The following is a 21,797-nucleotide window of genomic DNA, read 5'->3' on the forward strand; positions in this document are numbered from 1 at the left end:
ATGTGCAGCATACTGCCTGCTTATAAAATCATATTATGTAGTTACATGCTATTGCACAAAGTTTGATATACTGTATATTAAAAGGGATATAATAAGTACAGTAGATGTTTTGGTATTGCAGTGTAAAATATAACATATAATAGATAATCAGGATATTTGATTTGTTGGTTTACCATACTGCTAAATTGACTTTTGGCCACCAAGGGTCGTTGTTTCCCCCTTTTTCCTCATCCCCCAGCTTGCCCGCCCGGCTGACTGACTGCCCTACAAGAAATGTTAGCAAAACACCCCCTCCTCATCGTGTAGAGAAAAAAATGGCGGACAAGCGCTAAATCCCACATCAGAAACAAACATACACGTTACAAAGCAAGGTAAACATCCTCGGATACACCGAGCAACGTCTCCTTTTAGGCCACGGCTCCATCGCCGAGCCCACATTATCACTAGCTAGCTTCAGTGTGCTGGTATGCTCCCGTTTTGCTAATGCTAATATTTATAATCAGGTCAACGAGCTAGCGAGCCACCTAGCATGCTAAGATAGCATCCCGAGCGGTGGGCATGTCTCTGTGTAGCCGTGCGTAGCATATAGCATGCATGCTGGATGTGGTTCCTGAGCGGCTGCGTGCGTGTTTGCTTTTCATTCAGCGATTTCTTTCCCGGATCTATACCGTGGAGGTTACCGCTAATATAGTGTTAACTCCTGAATAACATTGTAAACGCTGCTGTCAGGTAAAGGAGTATCTGGCACACGGGGAAGGGGTGGGGGGGTCCCATGTTTTGGCTTTGTGTTTTGAATGGAGCTCTCAATAATTTTTGATAATGTAAGACTGAATGCAAACAAAGCGACTCCTGTAGATGTCAGACAAGTGTTAGTAGCTGGACGTTTGAGTTTTCAACAGTTAGCGGGTTTGCAACAGGAGGAAGGTGTACCTGCTGGGCTCTGTTAATAACGCCAGTCCTCCTGTCAGTTTCTCAGACTGGGAAAAACAGGGAGCGGGGTCGCTTTAATTTGGACGCCATCCCCCTTGGCGGAAGAAAAAGGCGCACTTCTATTGAAAAGGAAATCATCCGGAGGGGAGAAACGCTGCTAAACGGTTATGAAGTATTAAGGTAGGTGTGTTTATATCACAGCATAACAGCAATCTGTTCAAATTACAAACTGGGTCCATTGTCACCGTTATAGTTTTAACGCTTTTTCTACCCAACTGTTGTCATAATAAATCTGGTATGTTTTTCTCGGCAAATTCAAATATTTGGCAGATAGAGTTGCTGGATATTGCGTGTCAGTACTAACTCCTGTGCACTTCCCCAAATTAAATCTATTGCATGTTTGAGTGTCTATTTAGTAGATGTCCTCTGTTGCTGTATTGCATCCAAATTTAGGGTTATTTAGGGGATTATGACCTATAAATGCCGCTAAGTCTGTGGGTACCTGCTGACTGGAGGGAAAAAAAAACACTTTAAGTACTTGTTTATATCAGTTTGACCTGATGACCTGTGTGTTGTGTCTGGCTGCTAATGTTGTGGAGCCCATGCTTTGGGTTACAGGGGTCACCGAGGCTCAAAACATGTTGCCTTATTCTAAACCTCTGTCCATTAATTGAAAACATTTTTAAGCATTCAGCAGAGTAAATTTTACATTATGGAAAACACTGTTTTCTTCAACCAAGAGGCTATTAAGTTTAATTGCTTATGTGGTTATGCGGTGATCAAGTGTTTGTTTGGTGTCACCTCTCCAGTTACATAACTTTGCATTGACTCCTTGTGCGAATGTGAAAAGTCATGTGGAATAATGATGATCGCTTTCTGCCCTTAGCAAAACTGATAAAAGTACCTCCAGCTAAAACTGAAGCAAACTTAATAAAACAACCCTGCAATAAATTCTACCTTCGTGAAGATTATAGTGTTGGGCTTGTTGAAATTGTCGAAGAGAGAAATTGATGGTTAATTGGAAACTGTAGCTTGTGGTGCTGTTGAATTATATTGCTTCATGCTGAGAGGTGTTGTTTGAGTTTTCTCTTTTGTCCACAGCATTTATCTAAATAACCGTCTGCATATAGAGTCAATTCAACAAAGAACTTTTATGTATTTAGGTCTTCAACTTGGTGATGTATTTGGATCAGAGCTGCAACGATTAGTTAATGAATCCATTATTTGATAATCAACTAATGTCTTGAGTCATTTTTAAGCAGAAATACTAAATATTAGCTGGCTGCGGCTTCTCAAGTGTGATGATTTGAAGCTTTTCTGTGTTGTTCATGATAGTAAACTGAATTTCTTTGGATTTTGGAGTGTTAATTGGACAAAACATTTTAAGAAATCACCTTGCGAAATGCTAGCAGGTGTTTTTCACTATTTTTTTGACGTTTTATAGACAAACCGATCAATCATTAAGTCTAGACAATAATCAGCAGATTAATCAGTAATGAAAATAATTGTTAGGTGCAGCTCTAGTTTGTGTGATGACCCTCTGTCTGGAGAGAAGGTCAGTAATCAACAAAGCTAATAAAGTCAGCACTCCGGTTTCACTTTGAAACACGGTTGTACAAACATATGGTAGCCACCCTGAGTTTTATTATGTTTGATCAGTTATTTGAGCTCATAGAATCCCTTAAACTCTTGATTTTCTCACTGACTGTTAAGTTATATAATGTTTACACTGCGTTAAATAACCCTCAAACCCAAGACGCCTTGTTTTTAGGGCTTACGTGAAATACAGATATTAATTAAATTAAATTCAGTCTGCCGTATTTGGTGATCTTGAAAAGTTTGAATCGAAAACAAAGTGACAGGAAAAAGACGGATTAATATTTTCAATTCAGTCGTCACAGCAACGATAAACAAGCATCACCAAATTCCTCTTTTTCTCACATGGTTGGACGGTTCACACAGCTGTAACAAAGCTACTTTTTTGTATTTTGTATTTTCCTTCGTCTTTAGAGTGGAGGCCACTGTTGTGTCGTGAGCTTGGTCAGTATTGTTGGAGCATGAGGAAGCCTGTGCCACAGAAAGGTAACAAAGGATTATTTAATTCACAGTATGATAACAATATTTTACCAAATATTTGTATTAACAGACAAGTATTCACAGTAGCTTGCAGGTTAAGCTAGAAGTATGACATATTTTTCCTATTTAGGCAGATTGGTATATTATCTTATAATAGTCGTGTAATCCTGGGCAATGTTTGGAGCAGTGAATGAGGCAAGAATTGCAAGGTATTGACTGATGAGAAAACCACCTGCAGATGAGAGCTTATTTCGTTTTTTCTGGCTCCTCTAGCTATCGAGTGGAAAGATGCCAGAAGGATCAAGCATGCCCGGAGTGGACGACCCTCCCGGGTGCCCTCACAGTACCAAGGTAAATAACCCACAGCAGCCGGTGAAATATGAAGCAAGTTTTGTGCAATTCCAAAGGGTAACAGTGCCCAAGGGTTTGCTTCAGTATTGTTTCATTAATCATCAAGGTGAAGTTTGCCACAAATGTTGATAATGGATTTTAAGCCTCATGTCTCTTTTTGTTGTCTTTTTGTTTTTGGCTCACAAAACATTGTCTGGAAGCTGATTATGACATTTATCAAACTTTTCACAACTTGAAAAACACTATTTTAATATGAAATGGATATTTTTTGCAGGGCATTTCAGTTGGGAGAAATACCTGAAAGAGACGGGTGCCAACGCTGCACCTGCTTCTTGCTTCAGACAGGTGAGCAAGATTGTTGTATTCTTGCAGAATGTCCACTCTTGACTGTCCACATTACGCCTGGGACACGTGAGCAGCGCGTGTGTGTCGCTGAACTGCTGCGTCTCTCACGCTTGCAGCGTCCACACTGGAAGCGTGTCTGCTGCGGCGCTTCTGCCACTGGCAGCCCTATCGTTCTCGTTTTCCCTGTCTATTTCTGCTGAGAACCGCATGTCACGCGGAGAAAACAGGCGAGACATCGAATCTGTAGATGAAGTGACGCAGCAGCCTCACGTGAGACGTGCGTGTCACACGGGCAGTGTGGCTGCTCTAACCTGTTAACATGGGCGCCGAAATGAAAAGCAAGAGGTTCCGCGACGCACACACGCTGCTCACGCACCCAGTGTGTCCCAGGGGTTAAGCCTATTGATAAGAATTTCACCTGTGATTGTGCCACTCTCCCACCAACACTTTTTTTCTGCAGAGCCTCACACCTCCAGTAAATGAGTTCAAGGCAGGCATGAAGCTGGAGGCTCAGGACCCGCGAAACACCACGTCCACCTGCATCGCTACAGTGGTGGGCCTGACAGGCTCACGGCTGCGCCTGCGCTTAGATGGGTCCGACAACAAGAACGACTTCTGGCGCCTGGTGGACTCCTCAGAGATCCAGCCTATCGGCAACTGTGAGAAAAATGGAGGCATGCTGCAGCCACCACTCGGTAAAGACACACAAATGACATGAGTTTTTTTTTTAGTTCACCTTCACATTGTCAGTTGTCTTGCTTTCATGGAACATTGTTAACGGTTTTCCACAGACCTCACATTACCTTTTCTCATTTTTACTTTTTAGGGGTTTTCATTTTGTCCACTAGGTGTCAGTGACTGACTGTACAGAGTGTCATGTTAATCCCCATAAATAACTTTCCAATACAGTTTAGAAAGCCTTATACACAGGTTATTTCAGAATCGACTACCAATGGGAAAAGACACAAGCACTCTTTCTGCCTATTTAGACTGTTACCACAAAGTATTGTTGATAGTTTTTGTCACTCATCACATAATCCGTAGATGTTTAAGCTGTAGTGTGTAGTTACAACAACAGTTGTCCTTTCTCTCAGGCTTCCGTCTCAATGCGTCCTCTTGGCCCATGTTCCTTTTGAAAACACTTAATGGAGCTGAGATGGCACCATCCCGCATATTTCACAAGGTACCTGTACAAGGCTCACAAGCTCAACACACGTGCACACTCTTAAAAACTGGTTGTTTATTCGCTAATTCATAATTCATACTAGAATTCACCAGGAACATTTGATGTTTCACTGGTGTCTTTTAGAGTCCCACTAATTGATTAATTGCTGTTGTAAGAATCAGCTAAATCAGCAAGCAAAAATTCACCAGCATTTGGTTGGATTTACTGAACTCCCCCTCTACATATGTAATCACAAATATTAACACATGCCAACTTCCATACCTGACCCCCTTTGTTTTCTCTCCATGTTCCCCAGCAGGAGCCTCCAGCCCCAGAGCAGAACTCCTTCCAGGTGGGCATGAAGCTAGAAGCGGTGGACCGTAAAAATCCCCACTTTATCTGCCCGGCCACAGTGGGTGCGCTGCGTGGAGTCGAGGTGCTGGTCACCTTTGATGGCTGGCGAGGAGCCTTTGACTATTACTGCCGCTATGACTCACGTGACATCTTCCCAGTTGGCTGGTGCTCCCTCACCGGAGACAACCTGCAGCCGCCTGGTACCAAAGGTCTGAACCTAAACAGTGGGTGGGAAGTTTTGCTGTTTATTTTTATTTTTTTTTCAGTGTCTGTTCACCCAAATGAGAAAAAAACATATATTTTCTTCCTTACTCCTAGTGGTACTGACCTTGCAGATCATTTTGGTTATATTTTATCATATATGAGATTTCTGTCTCTTTGTCAGTACAGTGGAGGAAAATTTTGTTTTTTGGTGGTCACAACAAAAAAACTACATGAAAAAATTAAACAGCCACTTCTCTTTCAAGAAACAGTGTCCAAGTGAACAAACTGTTCTGTATATTGTCTCTGGAAAGACAAAATGTTGATTTATTTCATATTTTTTTAATTATACAATGTCAACACCATGAGCACCACAAACTAAATTCTCTTGACCTCTACTGTTTTGGCATGGAGGCAGAAATCTCAGATATGATATCTCAAAACCTCAGCATATAAAACTAAATGCATTTGCATGGCCAGATACCAGGAGAGGGAAATGAGAAAATGCTTTTTGGAATTTGGGTGACTTTAACCACCATTGGTAGAGGAACATTACATTGCTTTTTAAATAATATATTTACTACACAGGGGGTGGACACATATGTATGTTGAATAATTTACAGTGCATTCAGAAAGTATTCAGATTCCTTCACTTTTTTCAAATTTTGTTTTGTTGCAGCCAAAATTTCCTTCATCAATCTGCAGTTAATACACCATAATGACAAAGTGAAAACAGAATTTTAGAATTTTTTGCAAATTCATTAAAAAGGAAAAACTGAAATATCACGTTGACAAGTATTCAGGTCCTTTGATATAACACTTGAAATTTAGCTCGGGTACCTTCCATTTCTCTTGATCATCTTTGAGATGTTTCTGTACCTTGACTGGAATCCACCTGTGGTAAATTCAATTGATCGGACATGATTTGGAAAGGTACACATCTGTTTAAATAAGGTCTCACAGCTGACGATGCATATCAGACAACCATTACTGCAACACTCCACCGATCTGGGCTTTATGGCAGAGAGGCCAGACAGAAGCTTCTCCTCAGTGAAAGACACAGGAAAGCCTGCTTGGAGTTTGCAAAAAAGTTTATAAAGGACTCTCAGACTGTGAGAAACAAGATTCTCTGAAACCAAGATTTAACTGTTTGGCCTCAATTCGAAGTGTCATGTCTGGAAGAAACCAGGCGCTGCTCATCACCTTCCCAATACCATCCCAACAATGAAGCATGCTGGTGGCAGCATCATGCTGTGGGGGTGTTTTTCATTGGCAGGGACTGGTCAGGGTTGGAGGAAAGTTGAATGGAGAAAAGTACAGAAATATCCTTAATGAATACCTGGTCCAGAGCTCTCAGGCACTCAGGACCTTAGACTGGGCCAAAGGTTCACAATCCAACAGGACAATGACCTTAAGCACACAGCCAAGACAATGCAGGAGTGGCTTATGGACACCTCTGTGACTTGTACCCAATCGAACAGTCTCTGGAGAGACCTGAAAATAGCTGTCCACCGACAATCCCCATCCAACCTGACAGAGCTTGAGAGGATCTGCAGAGAAGAGCGGCAGAAAATCCCCAAAATCCAGGTGTGCAAAGCTTGCAAAGACTTGAGGCTGTAATCGCTGCCAAAGGTGCTTCAACTAAGAACTGAGTAAAGGGTCTGAATACTTATATTAATGTGATATTTCAGTTTTTCCTTTTTAATAAATTTGCAAAAAAAATCTAAAATCCAGTTTTTGTCATTATGGGGTATTGAGTGTAGATTGAAGAGGGGACAAATTAATTTTAATGATTTTAGCATAAGGCTGCAAACATAACAAAATGTGAAAATAGTGAAGGGGTCTGAATACTTTATGAATACACAGTACACAGAAAATGTAATAAGTTATACACATACAGTTGATTTAACACAATTCTGAACAAAAAACAAACTTATGCCAAAATTATAAGCTTCAAAAAGTCACTGTTCCTTACAGACCCATGCATTGGATTGTATTATGCTGTAAAGATGCTTTTATTGTGTCCACCCATTGTATTTGCTCAGCCTATTGCATAGCAACTCCAGTGCATAACAAGTTGACCTGTTTTTCTTCTTGTGCACCCAGTACTTTTCTGCTAAAAGACTGCAGTAACTGAATTTTTTTGTGGTATGTTTTTTTTTTTTTTTTCCAGTTCTGCTTTTTACATCTAAGAACCGTTGCAGAAAAGTAACTTTTTCACCACAATAATGAGCCTGTTTCATCAACATTTCATCAATATATCTCTATCTGGAGTTTTACTGTTTACTGTCTCCGGGGCGTGTATGAGTTGAACTTGTGCGTTGTGGTTTTGCAGTGTGATGGTGAACTCCGTCTGCCTGAAGGCATCTTTAGTAACAGTTGATCAAGTCATCTGCACAAGTTTGCTATTTTTAAATCCCTGATAGTTTCAAATGAACAGCAGTTGAACGTGTTCTTTCGACCTCCGTTATCCAGTAACATCCAGCTCAGTTCGTAGCGTTAAAGTGTTAAAGAAGGGAAATATGAGGGTTATCAGCCACAAGGTCATCTATACTCATCTGTTAGAATCCACAGTGTGTGAAGGAGTGGAAAAGGAAGGAGGGAAATGGGGAGGCAGGACATGTCTTTGTAGCCTGCTAGTGTTTTTATGAAGGCCTGGCACTTACCCAGTTGGCAGAGTGGAGGGGCCATGACGTGGTTGAAACGAGCCTGGATGCCCCTCCACAGGCCTCTTGTTGGCACCCTGGCAGACTGAGGTTCTGATTAGACACATCGGAGAGAATTGAGTTAAGAGAGGGGGCAGAAACCAAGAGAAAAGAAAGACATATGCTGGGAAAGTTGGACTGTTTACATTGTCGGCAGATGGTGGGAGGAGAGAAGAAGAGAAGGGAGGAAAAAGAAAGAAAGGAGGAGCAACGCAAAGGAAGAGTGGGAGAGGAGGACAGGGCAGGAGGAGAGGGTGAATCTGAGGACAGCTGCACAGACAACCAGTCACTTTTTGACTTTCTTTGGGCAAGAGAGAGGTAAGTTAAGATGAATGAAATTACAGAAATGCATTCGGTGTGATAGATTAAAAGGTCTTTAGAAGTTATCTTCCTGTAATATGAAGCCGGCAGTGGTGGCTTTGTGAACTCGATGAACTCAGTGCACTCAGGGGAGAGGGAAAAAAAAAAACAGGAGTTTGCTTGTTACACGACTGTTTGGATGTATTTACAAGGGTTGTTGCTGATCAATGAACAACGTAACCAACAGCTCTTTAAACCTTTTAAACATATTATCTCGGAATCATTATATCTGTGAGGATCAATCTGGTGTCTTGTTTTTCTTCTTAGCCTCATAGTGGCTCCCCTATAAAAAAAAAACTACCAGTAGCCTGCAGACTGAGCTTTGCATTGATTGGTGTGCCCGTGTGAAAGTGTGTTTAATAAATACAGCCCTACGGGCCAAGACCTGTGTTAATGAATGTGGCCGCTCCTCTCATAAATCTGTCCTGTGTTGATCCAGGATGAATACCAGTGCATTTCAGTTTGTTTGTGTATGTGTGTGTGTGTGTGTATGTGTGTGTAGGCTTGCAGGTGCATATGAAGCCAGCTATCTTGGCTATACTGTGATTCTTTAACTGTGGTTTTTTTTTTTTTTTGTGTGTGTTGAAGTTTTTCCAGCTGTGTTGGCTTATATAAAACACATGGCTCATTGGGTTTGCTTTTATCTATTTAATATACACCCTCTTAATGATTTTACCATGTGCGTGTTCCCTCATGTGATTTCTGAAATGCTTCCCATCAAAAAAGGCATAGTGTGTGTTCATTGGTGGAAGTTTAAGAGATTAATTTAAAGAATGTCCTCACCGCTGTCAGCAGCTAGCTTCTTTATTAGGGTTTGTTAGGCTTTTAAGGTGTTCTTTTTATTCTAGCCAACAGGGACTTGGAAGTCAGACCTAGAGAAAATTCTCTTTGATTACCTCTGTCCCTTCTTTTAAAACAGCTGAGTTTTCTTCCCTCTCCTCTCGTCTGATATGTTTCAGCCCTTGCTTTTCCTTTGCTTCATCTTCGTCTTTTGTTCATCGGTATGGATCACAGTTTATGCAGTTAATCATAATAAATGCATGATTGTCAGACTTTATGATACAATATTTTCATACATTGTTGCTTGCCCACCATATACCCACCATAATTATGATGTTCATTTAACTGAGAAGAAAAAAAAAAATCAAAATCTCATCTTCAAAGCAGGATTCATGTATTTTACTCACTGCATTATTAAGTGCCTTTAGTTACACATGATTTTACAGACAATGCAATGTTAAGTGTAAACCACAAACATTCCAGTAAAAGGCTGATCAGCCAAACCTGGATAGTTAAAGAGACAGTTGACCAAAGTTATGAAAAAGCATATTTTCTCACTATCCTCTAGTGTTATTTGGTTACGCAGATAGTTTTGGTTTTATTCGCTCAGATTCTGAGATATCCATCTTTTGAGATTTCTACCGCCACACCAGTAGAATGGAAGTAAATGCAATGTTGTTGATGGTGCCCACAAAACTTAAAAGTGAAGCAAAGGACAGATGTGAGCAGTCTTGTGAAGCGAATTGGTGCGTGCACTTCTAGATGTAACCTCTCTCTACCTGTTTGCTCTCTCAGTGTGAAGCACAAGACAGTCTAAGAGAAGTAGTGTGTGTCCTCAGGGTTATTACCGAGGAAGGAAAACTGTTTTACTGCTGAGAATGTTTGACCTTCTCTGCTGTTGTGCTGCTGTGAGAAGCGTGAGCTCTTGTGATATGAACAGTCAGAATTTAGTTCTGCACTTCACAAACTGAAAGATTTTTTTATTTTTTTAAAGTTTGATGCTACATATTGCAGAAAGGAGGTGGTACATAACTTCTTAGTTAGCATTTGAGGAATGTTTTTATAGAAGAGGTGAGGTAATGGTAATACCTGATAAGCCACATACAATGAGAGTCCGTGATGCATGTGTGTTTAACACAACTTGCTTCTTGGTTGGCTGCAGCTGGAGTCAGACGAGGACATCACAGTTAACAGCACAAAGGGAGGAGCAAGGAGTTGGGCACTCACTCATTCTGCTGTATTTGACTGATGCAATACAAATTCATTACACAAATAATGAATGTGACTAAATGGTGAAACTCAATTTGCTCTTTTTTTGCTGTTATCCCACTGCTTTTCACTCAACTTTTCTTTCTTGTCTGCCTTGTCTTTGCCCGTGCAGTAGTGTTGCCTAAGAGCCTTGGGGCATTGACAGACGGTAGTGTGGAGAGCCCAGCCATGCACCCTGCCCCCACGGTGGGCAGACCTCCGGTTCAGAGAGGACGTAAGCCAGGCCGCAGGAAAACCAAGGTGACGGGGCCCTGGAGTCAGAAGGGATCAGCGTTGGGACCACAGAGCATCCAGCCAGGCAAAGCCCTGGAGCCCATCAAGATCCCCAAGAAGCGTGGGCCCAAGCCTGGCAGTAAGGTAGGCCTGATGTAGCTTACAGATACCAGGGTCAGACCCTCAGAGATATCTAATTGTGTCAAGCCATGTATGTCTTCAGTTTTATTAAGACTACTTCTGTTAGCAGTGAGATCTGTGGATTATACAGAGTAACAGTGACGTCGTTCCTAGAGGGACTCTTTTTAGTGCTGTTTTTAATGCATTACAGATTAGATTTAATTCTAAAAAAAGGGAAAATACTGGAGCACACTGATTGATTTGCAGTCTTCACTTAAATTTTATTCTCCTCCTTTGTACTGAGGTGGTGGTCAAAATCTCTGAGGCGGATATCTCAAAACTATACGAGCAAAACCTGTAGGCTATGTCTCAAAACAATCCCTTGTTGTTTCTTTTTGGTCACCTCTGATGAACAACAGTGCTCAAGTTGTTTCACAATGACAGCCTTGGTTGCATGGAAACATTTTTCACCATATGTCACACTTTGTTTTCTGCTGGAGGGAGCATTACCACTGTAGAGTCTCACAGCATGAGGAGTTAGCTCTACTTGACTCTGTCTCCTTTGCTCTTTGTTTGCAGTTGGGCTGGGCAAAGAGAACTGGCTGGCTGGAAGAAGCCATAGCTGGCCCAGGACGGCCAGTGACAGGCCCAGGGAGACCCAGAGGCAGACTGCCTGCCAACTGGGCACAGAGGATAGCTCTGCAGCAGGCCCAGACTCAGGCAGAACCTATCAAGATCCCAAAGAAAAGAGGGCCCAAGCCTGGCAGCAAGGTAACATCCACTGCATACCCATGAACACAGGCGTCATTAAACCACTGAGTGTCTCATTATAGCATTTTGGCTGCACAAGGAACACTTCTGTAAAATGTAAAAAACATAGTTGTGGGGTAGTCTTTTTTTTTAATACATAAGGTATTTTTAAAGTCAATGGTATGACTTGTTGAGTACTTGCCTCATGTACTTGAACAAGTTGTTTAGTAAGAAACTGACCCAGTTGACCCAGTGCTGAAAAATACCCCTGGTAGCCCACTCCTGTCTTTGTTGTCATTTTCCTTACCAGTTAGACTAGACAGCACCTGAGTAAACAGCTAGTATATTTCAAATTACTATCAAATTGAAAAGGGTCCTTTGTTTCATCATGTGTAATATGCAGGGCAGGAATTATACCACTGCCAAACGGCCAGTGCCATGGATACCACAGAGTGTGGCCTTAATGCCCCTTCTAAAATTAACTACCCACACGGCAAGTTTGGCTTGCCCTGTTTTGAACTGGCCGTTGTCACCTTAAAAGAAAGTTGCGCATTTCCTCATTTAAAACTTCATGCGATGCAGCAAATAAACAGACTCAATGTTTCCCAGTGTTTCCGTCATCAAACTGGACATCAACAGTAGCGTGAGATATCTCCCACTCCCACAAATATATGTGTAACGTAAACATTAACAGTTAACCCGCTAGCTAACGTTAACTAACAATTACTGCACAAACAGCTAAACACTGTACAGTGTAAATATTAATACAGGTTGTGTTTTAAAGTTTCACACACTCTTGGAAGCAGTCAAAATTATTTTCTCCAGCTGTTAACGTTTATAAGACTGCCTGTTTATCTTTTTGAGCTCCTCATCATCTGTGACAGTGGTATTTGGCAGCTTGACATATTCCATTTCTGCAGTAGAGACGCTTTGGACTGGTTTTCACTCGTCATGAATTTATTCCCTCCGTGGCAGAAAAACATGTTACACGAGCATTCAGAAACTCCTGCAGGTTAAACTGGACTAACGAAACACTTTTAGTGCTGACTGACTCTGACACACTCAGTATAAACAGACTTTAAGACACTCGCTAGCCTAGCAACATTAATGCTACAAACAACCCGTAATGTAACGCTCCGTGTAGGAGTCTGTTTTACACATTGACCGACATGCGTAACCGGTCAAAAATATTCTCGGTGCTTAACTGTTGACATCCCTAACCAGGATATTGCTGCATAGTGTTAACTAACTACGAATGTACGTAGAGTATATAACTTGCTCTGAGATCTGACAGGTTGCAACTTTTTCAGTGTGATGCAATGTTAACACACACACACACACACACATCCATTTCTCTGTAAGCAGTCAGCCACCTCTCAGTTAATACAGATCAGGAGAGTCTGTCAGCTGTTACATGACTCACAGTTATCATCGTAGTCTCCCCTTGAGAAGTTTCTCATCAGTGTGTTTAATGTGTAACGTGTAAAAAAGTATTTTTTGTGACTGCTCCTATGATCTTAGACTCAAATGCTAATAGTCGCACGGGTGTTGAAACTTGCTCAGATTAATTTTGATCACCTTTAGCCTATTTAATAGGGATGCACAATGTTATCGGCACATCATTGGTATCGGCCGATATAAGCTCTAAAATGAAATATCGGCATCGGCCCGAAATGAACATTTTCTGCCGATTATGAGAGGCTGATATGTTGCCTTCTCCTCCGCCGCCTGACTGTGCTTCCCTCCACGGACTGTTTCCCCCTGACGGTCCCAGTGCTTCCTCCGCAGGCTCTATTTCACTCAGCTGCCCGTCAGACCAGCTGCTTCTTCTAGCAGAGGCTAGCTGGCTCTGCTTCCCTCCGGTCATGCTGTGGCTAACGCTCTGCTAGCCCCTCAGCTAACGTTAGCCCCGACTCTCCGTGTGGATCCAACCAGAGCACCGAACCCCGGTTTGTTATTCAGGTTTACACGGGAAGCTGAGTGAAGTGGAGCCTGCGGAGAAAGCACCGGGACCGTCAGGGTAAAATAGTCCGCGGAGGAGCTGCTATGATCAGCTGCAAAGATAGGAAACACATTGGCTGACAGGATGTACCACTCTGTTTGGTTTATAACGGCGGTTGGCAACCAGCGTTTTAGGTGCATTACCGCCACCTTCTGCTCCGGAGTGTGGACCAGAGATTAAATCCTACACATTAATCCTGTCTGTCTAATAAACTCAAAGAAAATTCTACTGCTCCACCCACTTGGCAGGTTCGTTAAAGTCTTCCCTAAGTTCCTCCTTCATATATTGTCTTTCTTGATCATAGTTTAATCAATGCTTGCATGCATAATAGTCTCCTCAGCCAGCTGTAAAACATATGTGCATATATCAGTATGGGCAATCAGCCACAATGAGTTGGAAATATTGGCATATCGGATATCAGCAAAAATCCCATATCACGCATCCCTACTATTTATAGACTTTATTTTATCATTAAAATATAACAATAACAATCAATATAATGAATTGTTCACATTTTTAAAAAGAATCAATCAGACAGCATTTTGCAGAAAAGTCAAAAATTCAGTGTAGTTTTAATTTGTTTTAATAAACTCAGTACTGTTTTTCATTGATTTTATACTGTTTTGTCTTCATACAATGTAATTATCACTTATGTTATTGCACCAGTGGTTTTGGCCATGAGCCCTATATTTTGGTTGCTGTGCCCCAATAAATTTGTATTTATCAAAAGCCAAAGTGGCCTTGCCCTAAAAATGAAAATAATGATTCCAGGTCTGAATATGTTTGGGGTTAAAATTCATAAATGAATGTCACGCTGTTTGTTGGTGCTCTGAATGTGAGTCAGATGGAGCTTGTTTTCCATTTCAAAGGCATCTACTTTTACAAAAACACAGTGGTTGTCCACAACAAATGTTGGCAGCTCAAAACCACTCATCATGCCCCAATAATGTATTGAAAAGAGATACTTAGTTATGAATTTTCACCTTTGATCTTTGTTTTGTTTTCTCCGTGTTACACCTTATTACATTTACAGGAAGTTCCTTTGTTTTGTGGGCTCAAATATAAAAATGATGACTATGTGCAACAAAGGAGCAACATTTGTATTAACTGTTTTCATCAAAAGGTACTGATGGTAATGAAACAGTTAAGATACAAATGCTACAAATGTCTCTACGTATGTGTTTGTATCCAGAGAAAACCACGCGTGGTACCTAATCCAGTCCCCACGTCTCCCACCAGCAGCACCCCAGAGCCTGACACCAGCACTGTGCCTCTGGACAACGCCACCATCCCCAACTCTGCACTACAGGCTCCCACAGGTACGTGACGTCCACAGGCCTGGATATTATGAATATTATTGACACTGTGGTGCGGAGAGATTTTCCACCCCTGTTAATACATGGAAACAAGATGTAAAATCAGCATAATAGTCCTTTTAATATTTTTTTTTATTAGATTTAAGTATTAAATAAGTCATATAACATTAATTATTGACTCCTCTGTTTGTCTCTTAGTTTGTGTGTACCTAAACAAGTACGGCAAGGTAGGGCCCCATTTGGACCAGCGGCGAATCCAGCAGCTCCCAGATCACTTTGGGCCAGGCCGGGCCTCTTCGGTCCTTCAGCAGTGCGTCCAGGCATGTGTTGACTCTGCCCACAACCAGGCCACAGTCTTCTCCTGCCTCAAGTCTGGCCAAGGCGGTGAAGTCATTTCAGGTGGGGATTACATTCATTTGAGAGGGAATGTGCTTTCTGTCTCTGTAGCATTTTGAAAGTCTTCATGAAAGACTATTTTAAGCAGTTTAGTTGTATTTTACTTGTTTGTTGTGGCATTTTCACATCTTTGTTCAATTAACTTTCGTAAGAGCAGTAGAGCTGTTGTGAAAATAGCAACAAAACACTACTGCACATGGAGCACCGAGCGTAAATTATGTTATAAATGTGACATGAAATGTGAGGTCCAAACAACACAATCGGACATTGTGCTTTTATTCATTTTAAAACAAAAGAACTGTACACTTCATTGAGCAGCATTTGATCGTCTGGCCTTTCGCCCCCTGTTTCTTGTCCAGCTTACTTTGACCAGCAACATCACACCTTAACCCTGCCCACAGTCAGCAGTGTCACTTACGTCCTCCGCTTCCTGGAAAAACTCTGCCACAACCTTCACTGCGATCCTCTGTTTGGCAGCCAGCCTGTTGCCAGAGGAGGCCTGCACTACGACAGTCACACATACACTACAGGTCAGTGCTGTTGTTATCACAGAGTGGGTTCAGGTGCGCACAACTACATCCTGATAATATTCAGGAGGCTCTGATACTGTGTGTCTGGTGTATGTAAATACTGTTTTTCATTTACAACAATGAATGAATAGGTTTTTTTTTTTTGTATCTGGTCATCTACATGACCCACCCCTCATGGAATCGTTCAGATATATTAACTAACGACAAACCAAACATTGCTGCATGTTAACCCACCATTATCTAACAGCACAGTACATCGACAATCATCCAAACATAAACATAATCCTCCCACAAACGATGATTCAAAAGATATCCCACAATGGAAATACAACAAATATACAAACACAGCCCCATAAGCACAAGACACAACACACAAATCCAAACAAAACAAAATCTACATATGCATCCATTAGTGCCAAACGCTGTGTATAATTATTTTTTATTCCAGTTCATAAACCAATAGTCTGCAATACATATAGAATAGAGTATGAGCAATTTATCTATCATATGTTTTTTTTTTCTCCTCCTATTCAATGCTTTAGAAATATATTCAGAAAACGCAAAAACATTAGCAAAAAGGTATTCAATCAAAGCTCCATTCTCAGTTCCTATCAAATCTAAATCTGGAATTTTTGCCCATGTTTGTGTGCATTTGTAACGAGAAGGGTGAGCTTCTGTCCTCATTATTAGAAATCAGTCTGACTGCTGGATATGTCAGTTGTAACTGGTGATAATGAGGCATGTTTAGAAATATTTATTAAGCTGAAAACCAATAATAGACTCTATATAGCAGTTAGATTGTGTGTGTAACACCAGTATTGGTTCTTTAGTTGTGTTCTTTTATATATTGTCCCAGAAATAATTGTGATAAACAATTTTATTGTCATTATAAGACCATTTTATGCCACAGTTGCAGTTAACATGGTAACATCAGTTTGAATACCATACTTACTTATTTAGGAGGTGCCAGGACCTCTAGCTTCACCTTATTCATTTACACCATACCTGCAGCCTACATACACTCCCCCAGCATGTGTTCACTAGTGGGAGTGAAGAATTTTAGGGTTTCTAGAAATGTCTGCAGGCTTTTTTTATTTGTTGGGGCGTGATGTTACAAAAAATGGATTTTATGAGTTAAATAGTTCATATACACACATCAAGTCCTGCTCTGTTTGTCTTGAAAAGGAAAACAAGAGCAAATTTACAACCACCATAGTAGCAAAACGTCTGAGATTGTCACTAAAATGAGAATACCTGGTCCACCTTAAAGGTCGGTTCACCTTAAGTGAGATTGGTCAGGTTAGGTTTACCCATTGTCGCTAACTTCGGGGCTAACCCCCTTCATTTTAATCATGGGTCATGAGGAGTTGTAGCATTTATTCACTGACAAATACCCTAAACTGTACACACACTGCACTGCAACGTTCACAGCTATACTGATATGTCTGCTGCTGCTGCGGTTGCCAGCGCCAGCCTCACCGTCACACACCCACTCTCTCTCTCTCTCTCTCTCTCTCGACCGCACCCTCCCTACACACCTGGTGACATTCTTATGCAAACAAACACGCGTAAACAGAACGGGCAATGTTGATGTCAGTAAAAATGAATGAGGGTCATGTCCATATCTTACGATAATGTCGATAATGTAATTATTGTGACAGGCCTGATGTCTTACTCACAGAGATGTTGGCAGTAGACTCCTAAAACAAGTTTTGTAAGTGCTCAAGGGAGGTACACTGTGTTCCTCTCTTGAGTATATGTATACTATGTTTACTTGTTTTACTTTGGGAAATGTCAGTTTCTGAGGATAGAGATTAGAGTTCTTGGGAACAAGATAAATAAGGCATAAATGAATTAATTACCGGCCGTACAGCCACTTAATAGTGTACTGACAACAAGATGCTTTATCTGGGTGGAGGAAGAAACACTGCGAGAAATATGTCAAACTGTTCATTGCCAGGCTGATTGTTTGTTGTGAATGTCGTAGATCACCTCCTATTGTTGGCAAGTCAAAACCTTCTAATGTGATTGTGCAGATCATTATTGTGCTATTACAATGGAGGGTGGCTGAGAGAGTGTGTTGTTGCCAGTGTTGTTGGAGATTCCTAAAGTACAAGAATTAATTAATGATTACAGCGAAAACATGACACTTGAAATTGAGTTCACTGACACAAACCAAATTGTGTTTTTAAAAAATTACATAGCTTGACAGGTTTTTTTCTACTAATCAAAATACTTTAATATATTTATCTCTCTCTGCCCCACGTTGCTGTTTTTGTTTTTTTTTTTGTTCCCATTCAGCATCTTAGACCAAAAGCTCTAGATATGTTTTACCCAGTGATTCACAGGTCTGTTTAGCCTCTACCTATATGAGCTCTCATTATTTCCTCCCTCTGTACTGCTTTTAGATAGAAGAAGTTTTGGAGATAACCTGACGACAGGCCCGGGCCGAGGCACTAAGCGGTTCCTCCAGGAGTCCTACAACAGTCCCCTGCCTCAGAAACTGGCCAAAATCCCACGGCACTCCACTGATGGTACATTAACTTTGTTGTTGTTCATATCCCTGTACTTCCATAAATTGTATTATTTTCTGCTTGTTTATATTTAAACAGAGCTGAAGAAAATTCATAATAATAATAATACTTTGAATGTTGATAGTGTTCAGAAGAAACAATATATGTAAATGTATTTTGTAAAATGCCTTGGCCTAATATAATAATGTATTATTTTTTGTCCTTTGTTTGTGAGGGTTGAAAATACACTTAAATGAAAGAATTTCACTGATTAAACAAGCCTTCCACTCATGTACATAGTATTTATTTATATAATCAGTGGCTCTCCACTCTTATACTGCACCGCATTTTATGTAAGACATTTAATTCTGATAACAGACCGCTCTGAGTTGTCCAGTAAAGTTCGGTAGTAGTAGTAGTAAAGTTAATATAATCTTATAAAAAGAGGTAGTAAAACAGAAGAAGCTCTTGGCTCAGGAGCAAGTGGTATTAAGTTCTGGTGCAGGAGGTTAATCATTTAGTCTTCTTTCAATTTCCTTAGATTATAATTAAATTATTGGAGAATAAGAGATTTATATAAAAGGGTAATATCCCCCTTAAACTGGCCTTCTGTCATACTAGTCATAAGTCTTACACTGTGAAATGTGTCATGAGAATAAGCCAGCCACTTGCATTCATTTTGTAATGCTTCTTTACATTCAGCATTTTAAATCTATTTAATATGATGGATTTTTTGGGGCTGGTGGCCACTTTAGGAATTGTTAAGTATCTCTATCTATGTATTTATTTATCTCACTGCTTAGCCAGCTGTCTCTGTTGTCCTCAGGAGAGTCCTTCATGGAGAACAGCGTCGCTGCATCAGAGCACTTAAAGAAGAGCCCTCTCTCCCCAAACTGTACGGGCCAAACACCCGGCCTGAGGTCTCCCTCCAAGCTGCTGCATCATACCAACTCTACAGGTAGGAAGAAACACTTATACAGGAAACACTAGTTTTGTCTAAGAAGTTTGCACCACAATTTAATTGTGTTGTGTTGCTTATAACACCAGAAGAAACCTATTAAATTTACTGCTGATTTACTGTAGTTTGTAGTTGTTTGTGGCATATCTTTGAAATGGTAAATAAATAAATGTAGATAGGAAAATTCTGTTCTTCCAAAATAATTTCAACTTAACAGGATGAAAGTACTTTTTGAAAGCCAGGCAATTGGATTTTTTGAAGCTGGGTTAGTTGCTCTGTTAGAGAGGATAAAGCAGGTTTTAAAGCTCTGTCGTTTCTGAAGACGACGGCACTGACTGACAGTTGTAATTGAATTTGAAAGACTAAAGATTGGCTCAGACACAAAGGAAAGGAAAGCTTTGACTTTTGTAATTGAATCAACAAGTAGTTTTATTAATGTTATTTTGGGATAGCAAGGTAAAGTGTAGGATAGTGCTTGACCAGTTAGTGGATTCTTGGGGAAATCTGCAGTAACATTAACAGTTTAGGTGAATGAAATACCCGATGAATGACCTGAATGTCGTTATGAATGTATGTGCTTGTGCTCCCCTTCAGGCAGTTTTCGGGAGAGCCCCAGGCCCAGTGGTCAAGACCCCAACCTGTGGACAGTAGAGGATGTCATGCAGTATATCAGAGACATCGACCCAGTGCTGGCACCACATGCTGACCTTTTCAGAAAACATGTATGTATACCCTCATAATGATAATGATAAAGAGAATTCTGGCTTATAATAAAATATTCTTCTCTGAAATTGATATATACTTTTTGCAAATAGACTTTCACTGCTAGACATCAGCTTTTATTTAGTACATCTACTACTTTTGCACACTCGGTCCATTCTCCGTGTCTTCTCTTACAGGAGATTGACGGGAAAGCACTCCTCTTGCTGCGTAGCGACATGATGATGAAATACATGGGCTTGAAGCTCGGCCCCGCCCTCAAGCTCACCTTTCACATCGACAAGCTCAAACGGGCCTGAGGAGGTCAGCTGACCAGCCACAACCTTCCAAAGGACTAAACTCCAACCCCGCCTCCCTGTTCTAGGATCAGTATATAATGCACTGCATATCGGACATATACTGACCATTACATGTAGCAACTTCCATCAAACCACCATATCTGGTATTACATACCCCTCTCCTGACCTCATCCAATGAGGAATGTTTATTTTGTGTAGCACAATCCAGCCCTAAGGCAGCATGGGATACGTAGGATCACCCACTTGTCCGTCATCTGTTTTGCATTTCAGTATAACTTGAAGAGTCATATGTGGCCAACTGTAAAAGGCTTTTTTGGCCTTCTTTTATTATGTTACATTTATTCTGTACATTTCATATTTTGTACTTCATGAATATATGGACTCGTATTTTTGCCTTTTTAAACGGTTTGTGTCGGATATGCTAAAAGAAAGAAAACCATAAAGGAAGAAAGGAAATCACTACATTCATCCCAATAGTTGGGAATGTGTCTAATTAACGTCTCTGTTTGAGGCATGGTTTTGCAACTACAACAATATTGATTATGGGGAAAAAACATGTTTTATGAAAGGACAACAAAACATTTATTCGGAGGATACTGCCATGAGGAAATCTGTTTCTTTTCTCTTATTCTGAATGTTGTTTACAATGACTTGTCTTGTCTTTGTTATTTGTACTTTTTTAATTTTTTATACTATATTATTAGAGTTCCTACATGGAGAGCCCTATCATACTTAACATTGTTCAATAAATATATAATAATTCAACTGTTTTGTTTATTTTTTTTTCTGTTTTTTGTTCTGCAATGTTAGAATTTGTGATTCCATCATGTTTAAACTCTCCTGTGTTGCTACACCAATTGATTTCTTCACTTATTTGAATGAGGATCATATTTTCTCTCTCTAATTTGCCTGACCTTTTCATTTAAAGACTGATTATATACCACATACAAATGTACATTTAACAATCTTGACATTTTGAAGCTGTAAAAGGTGTATCTTTTTTTAAATTATACTGGGTTTAAAATGTGCATATTACTTACGTTATCAATACAGATTCAAATTTTTTATTTTAAAGACTACATGTGGTTCCATTCACTGAGTGTGTTTCCAGTGACAGACGTTCACCAACAGAGGGAAGCACAGCTCTTTTAGCCTTTTCGCAGTCAAGTCTCCTTGGTGTTTCTCCTTGGGACTCACTGACATGCACTGCCATGGGTGGCCATATCTCCATCTGGTAGACTCAGCATGATAATCTCATATGATATTATTACACTAAGTGAAGACTACTTCACATGGTTGGTTTTAGTTTTGTTGCTACATAATCATTATTTCTGCTATATTGCGATGTGGTCATTTTACTTACTTTCCATTATTTGAAGACCCTTTCTTTATGATTATGTGAGCCAATTATTTGCTCTGTTTCTGGTAAATGTATATCATTATT

General features: G+C 40.4%; 1 protein-coding gene across 7 annotated transcripts; it reads left to right on the forward strand.

Annotated features, from left to right (window-relative positions):
- The first annotated feature begins 235 nt into the window (after nucleotides 1-235).
- LOC137191124 (polycomb protein SCMH1) lies at nucleotides 236-21,118 on the forward strand. 7 transcript variants are annotated; one of them, XM_067600960.1, is made up of 18 exons: nucleotides 236-371; nucleotides 969-1,110; nucleotides 2,941-3,012; nucleotides 3,280-3,357; nucleotides 3,632-3,702; nucleotides 4,163-4,397; nucleotides 4,797-4,885; nucleotides 5,184-5,449; nucleotides 8,285-8,445; nucleotides 10,649-10,893; nucleotides 11,449-11,640; nucleotides 14,814-14,940; nucleotides 15,136-15,336; nucleotides 15,693-15,863; nucleotides 18,272-18,397; nucleotides 19,203-19,334; nucleotides 19,929-20,056; nucleotides 20,234-21,118. In XM_067600960.1, exons 3-18 carry the CDS (start codon nucleotides 2,988-2,990, stop codon nucleotides 20,351-20,353), a joined length of 2,367 nt encoding a protein of 788 aa, XP_067457061.1. In that variant the 5' UTR covers nucleotides 236-371; nucleotides 969-1,110; nucleotides 2,941-2,987; the 3' UTR covers nucleotides 20,354-21,118. The 7 variants fall into 7 exon arrangements, with proteins under 7 accessions (XP_067457061.1, XP_067457064.1, XP_067457065.1 ...); XM_067600963.1 differs by having other exon boundaries at nucleotides 5,187-5,449; XM_067600961.1 differs by lacking the exon at nucleotides 236-371 and adding an exon at nucleotides 616-729.
- Nucleotides 21,119-21,797: the final 679 nt, after the last annotated feature.

The sequence above is a fragment of the Thunnus thynnus genome, chromosome 10, assembly GCF_963924715.1.
Source record: "Thunnus thynnus chromosome 10, fThuThy2.1, whole genome shotgun sequence".
Taxonomy (NCBI): Eukaryota; Metazoa; Chordata; class Actinopteri; order Scombriformes; family Scombridae; genus Thunnus; species Thunnus thynnus.

Excerpts from the sequence above, each read along its gene's own strand:
- LOC137191124 (XM_067600960.1), top strand. The coding sequence starts at position 2,988 with ATGAGGAAGCCTGTGCCACAGAAAG. Across the intron at positions 11,641-14,813 it reads GGCCCAAGCCTGGCAGCAAG|AGAAAACCACGCGTGGTACC; the intron begins GTAACATCCACT and ends GTTTGTATCCAG. Across the intron at positions 15,337-15,692 it reads AGGCGGTGAAGTCATTTCAG|CTTACTTTGACCAGCAACAT; the intron begins GTGGGGATTACA and ends TTTCTTGTCCAG.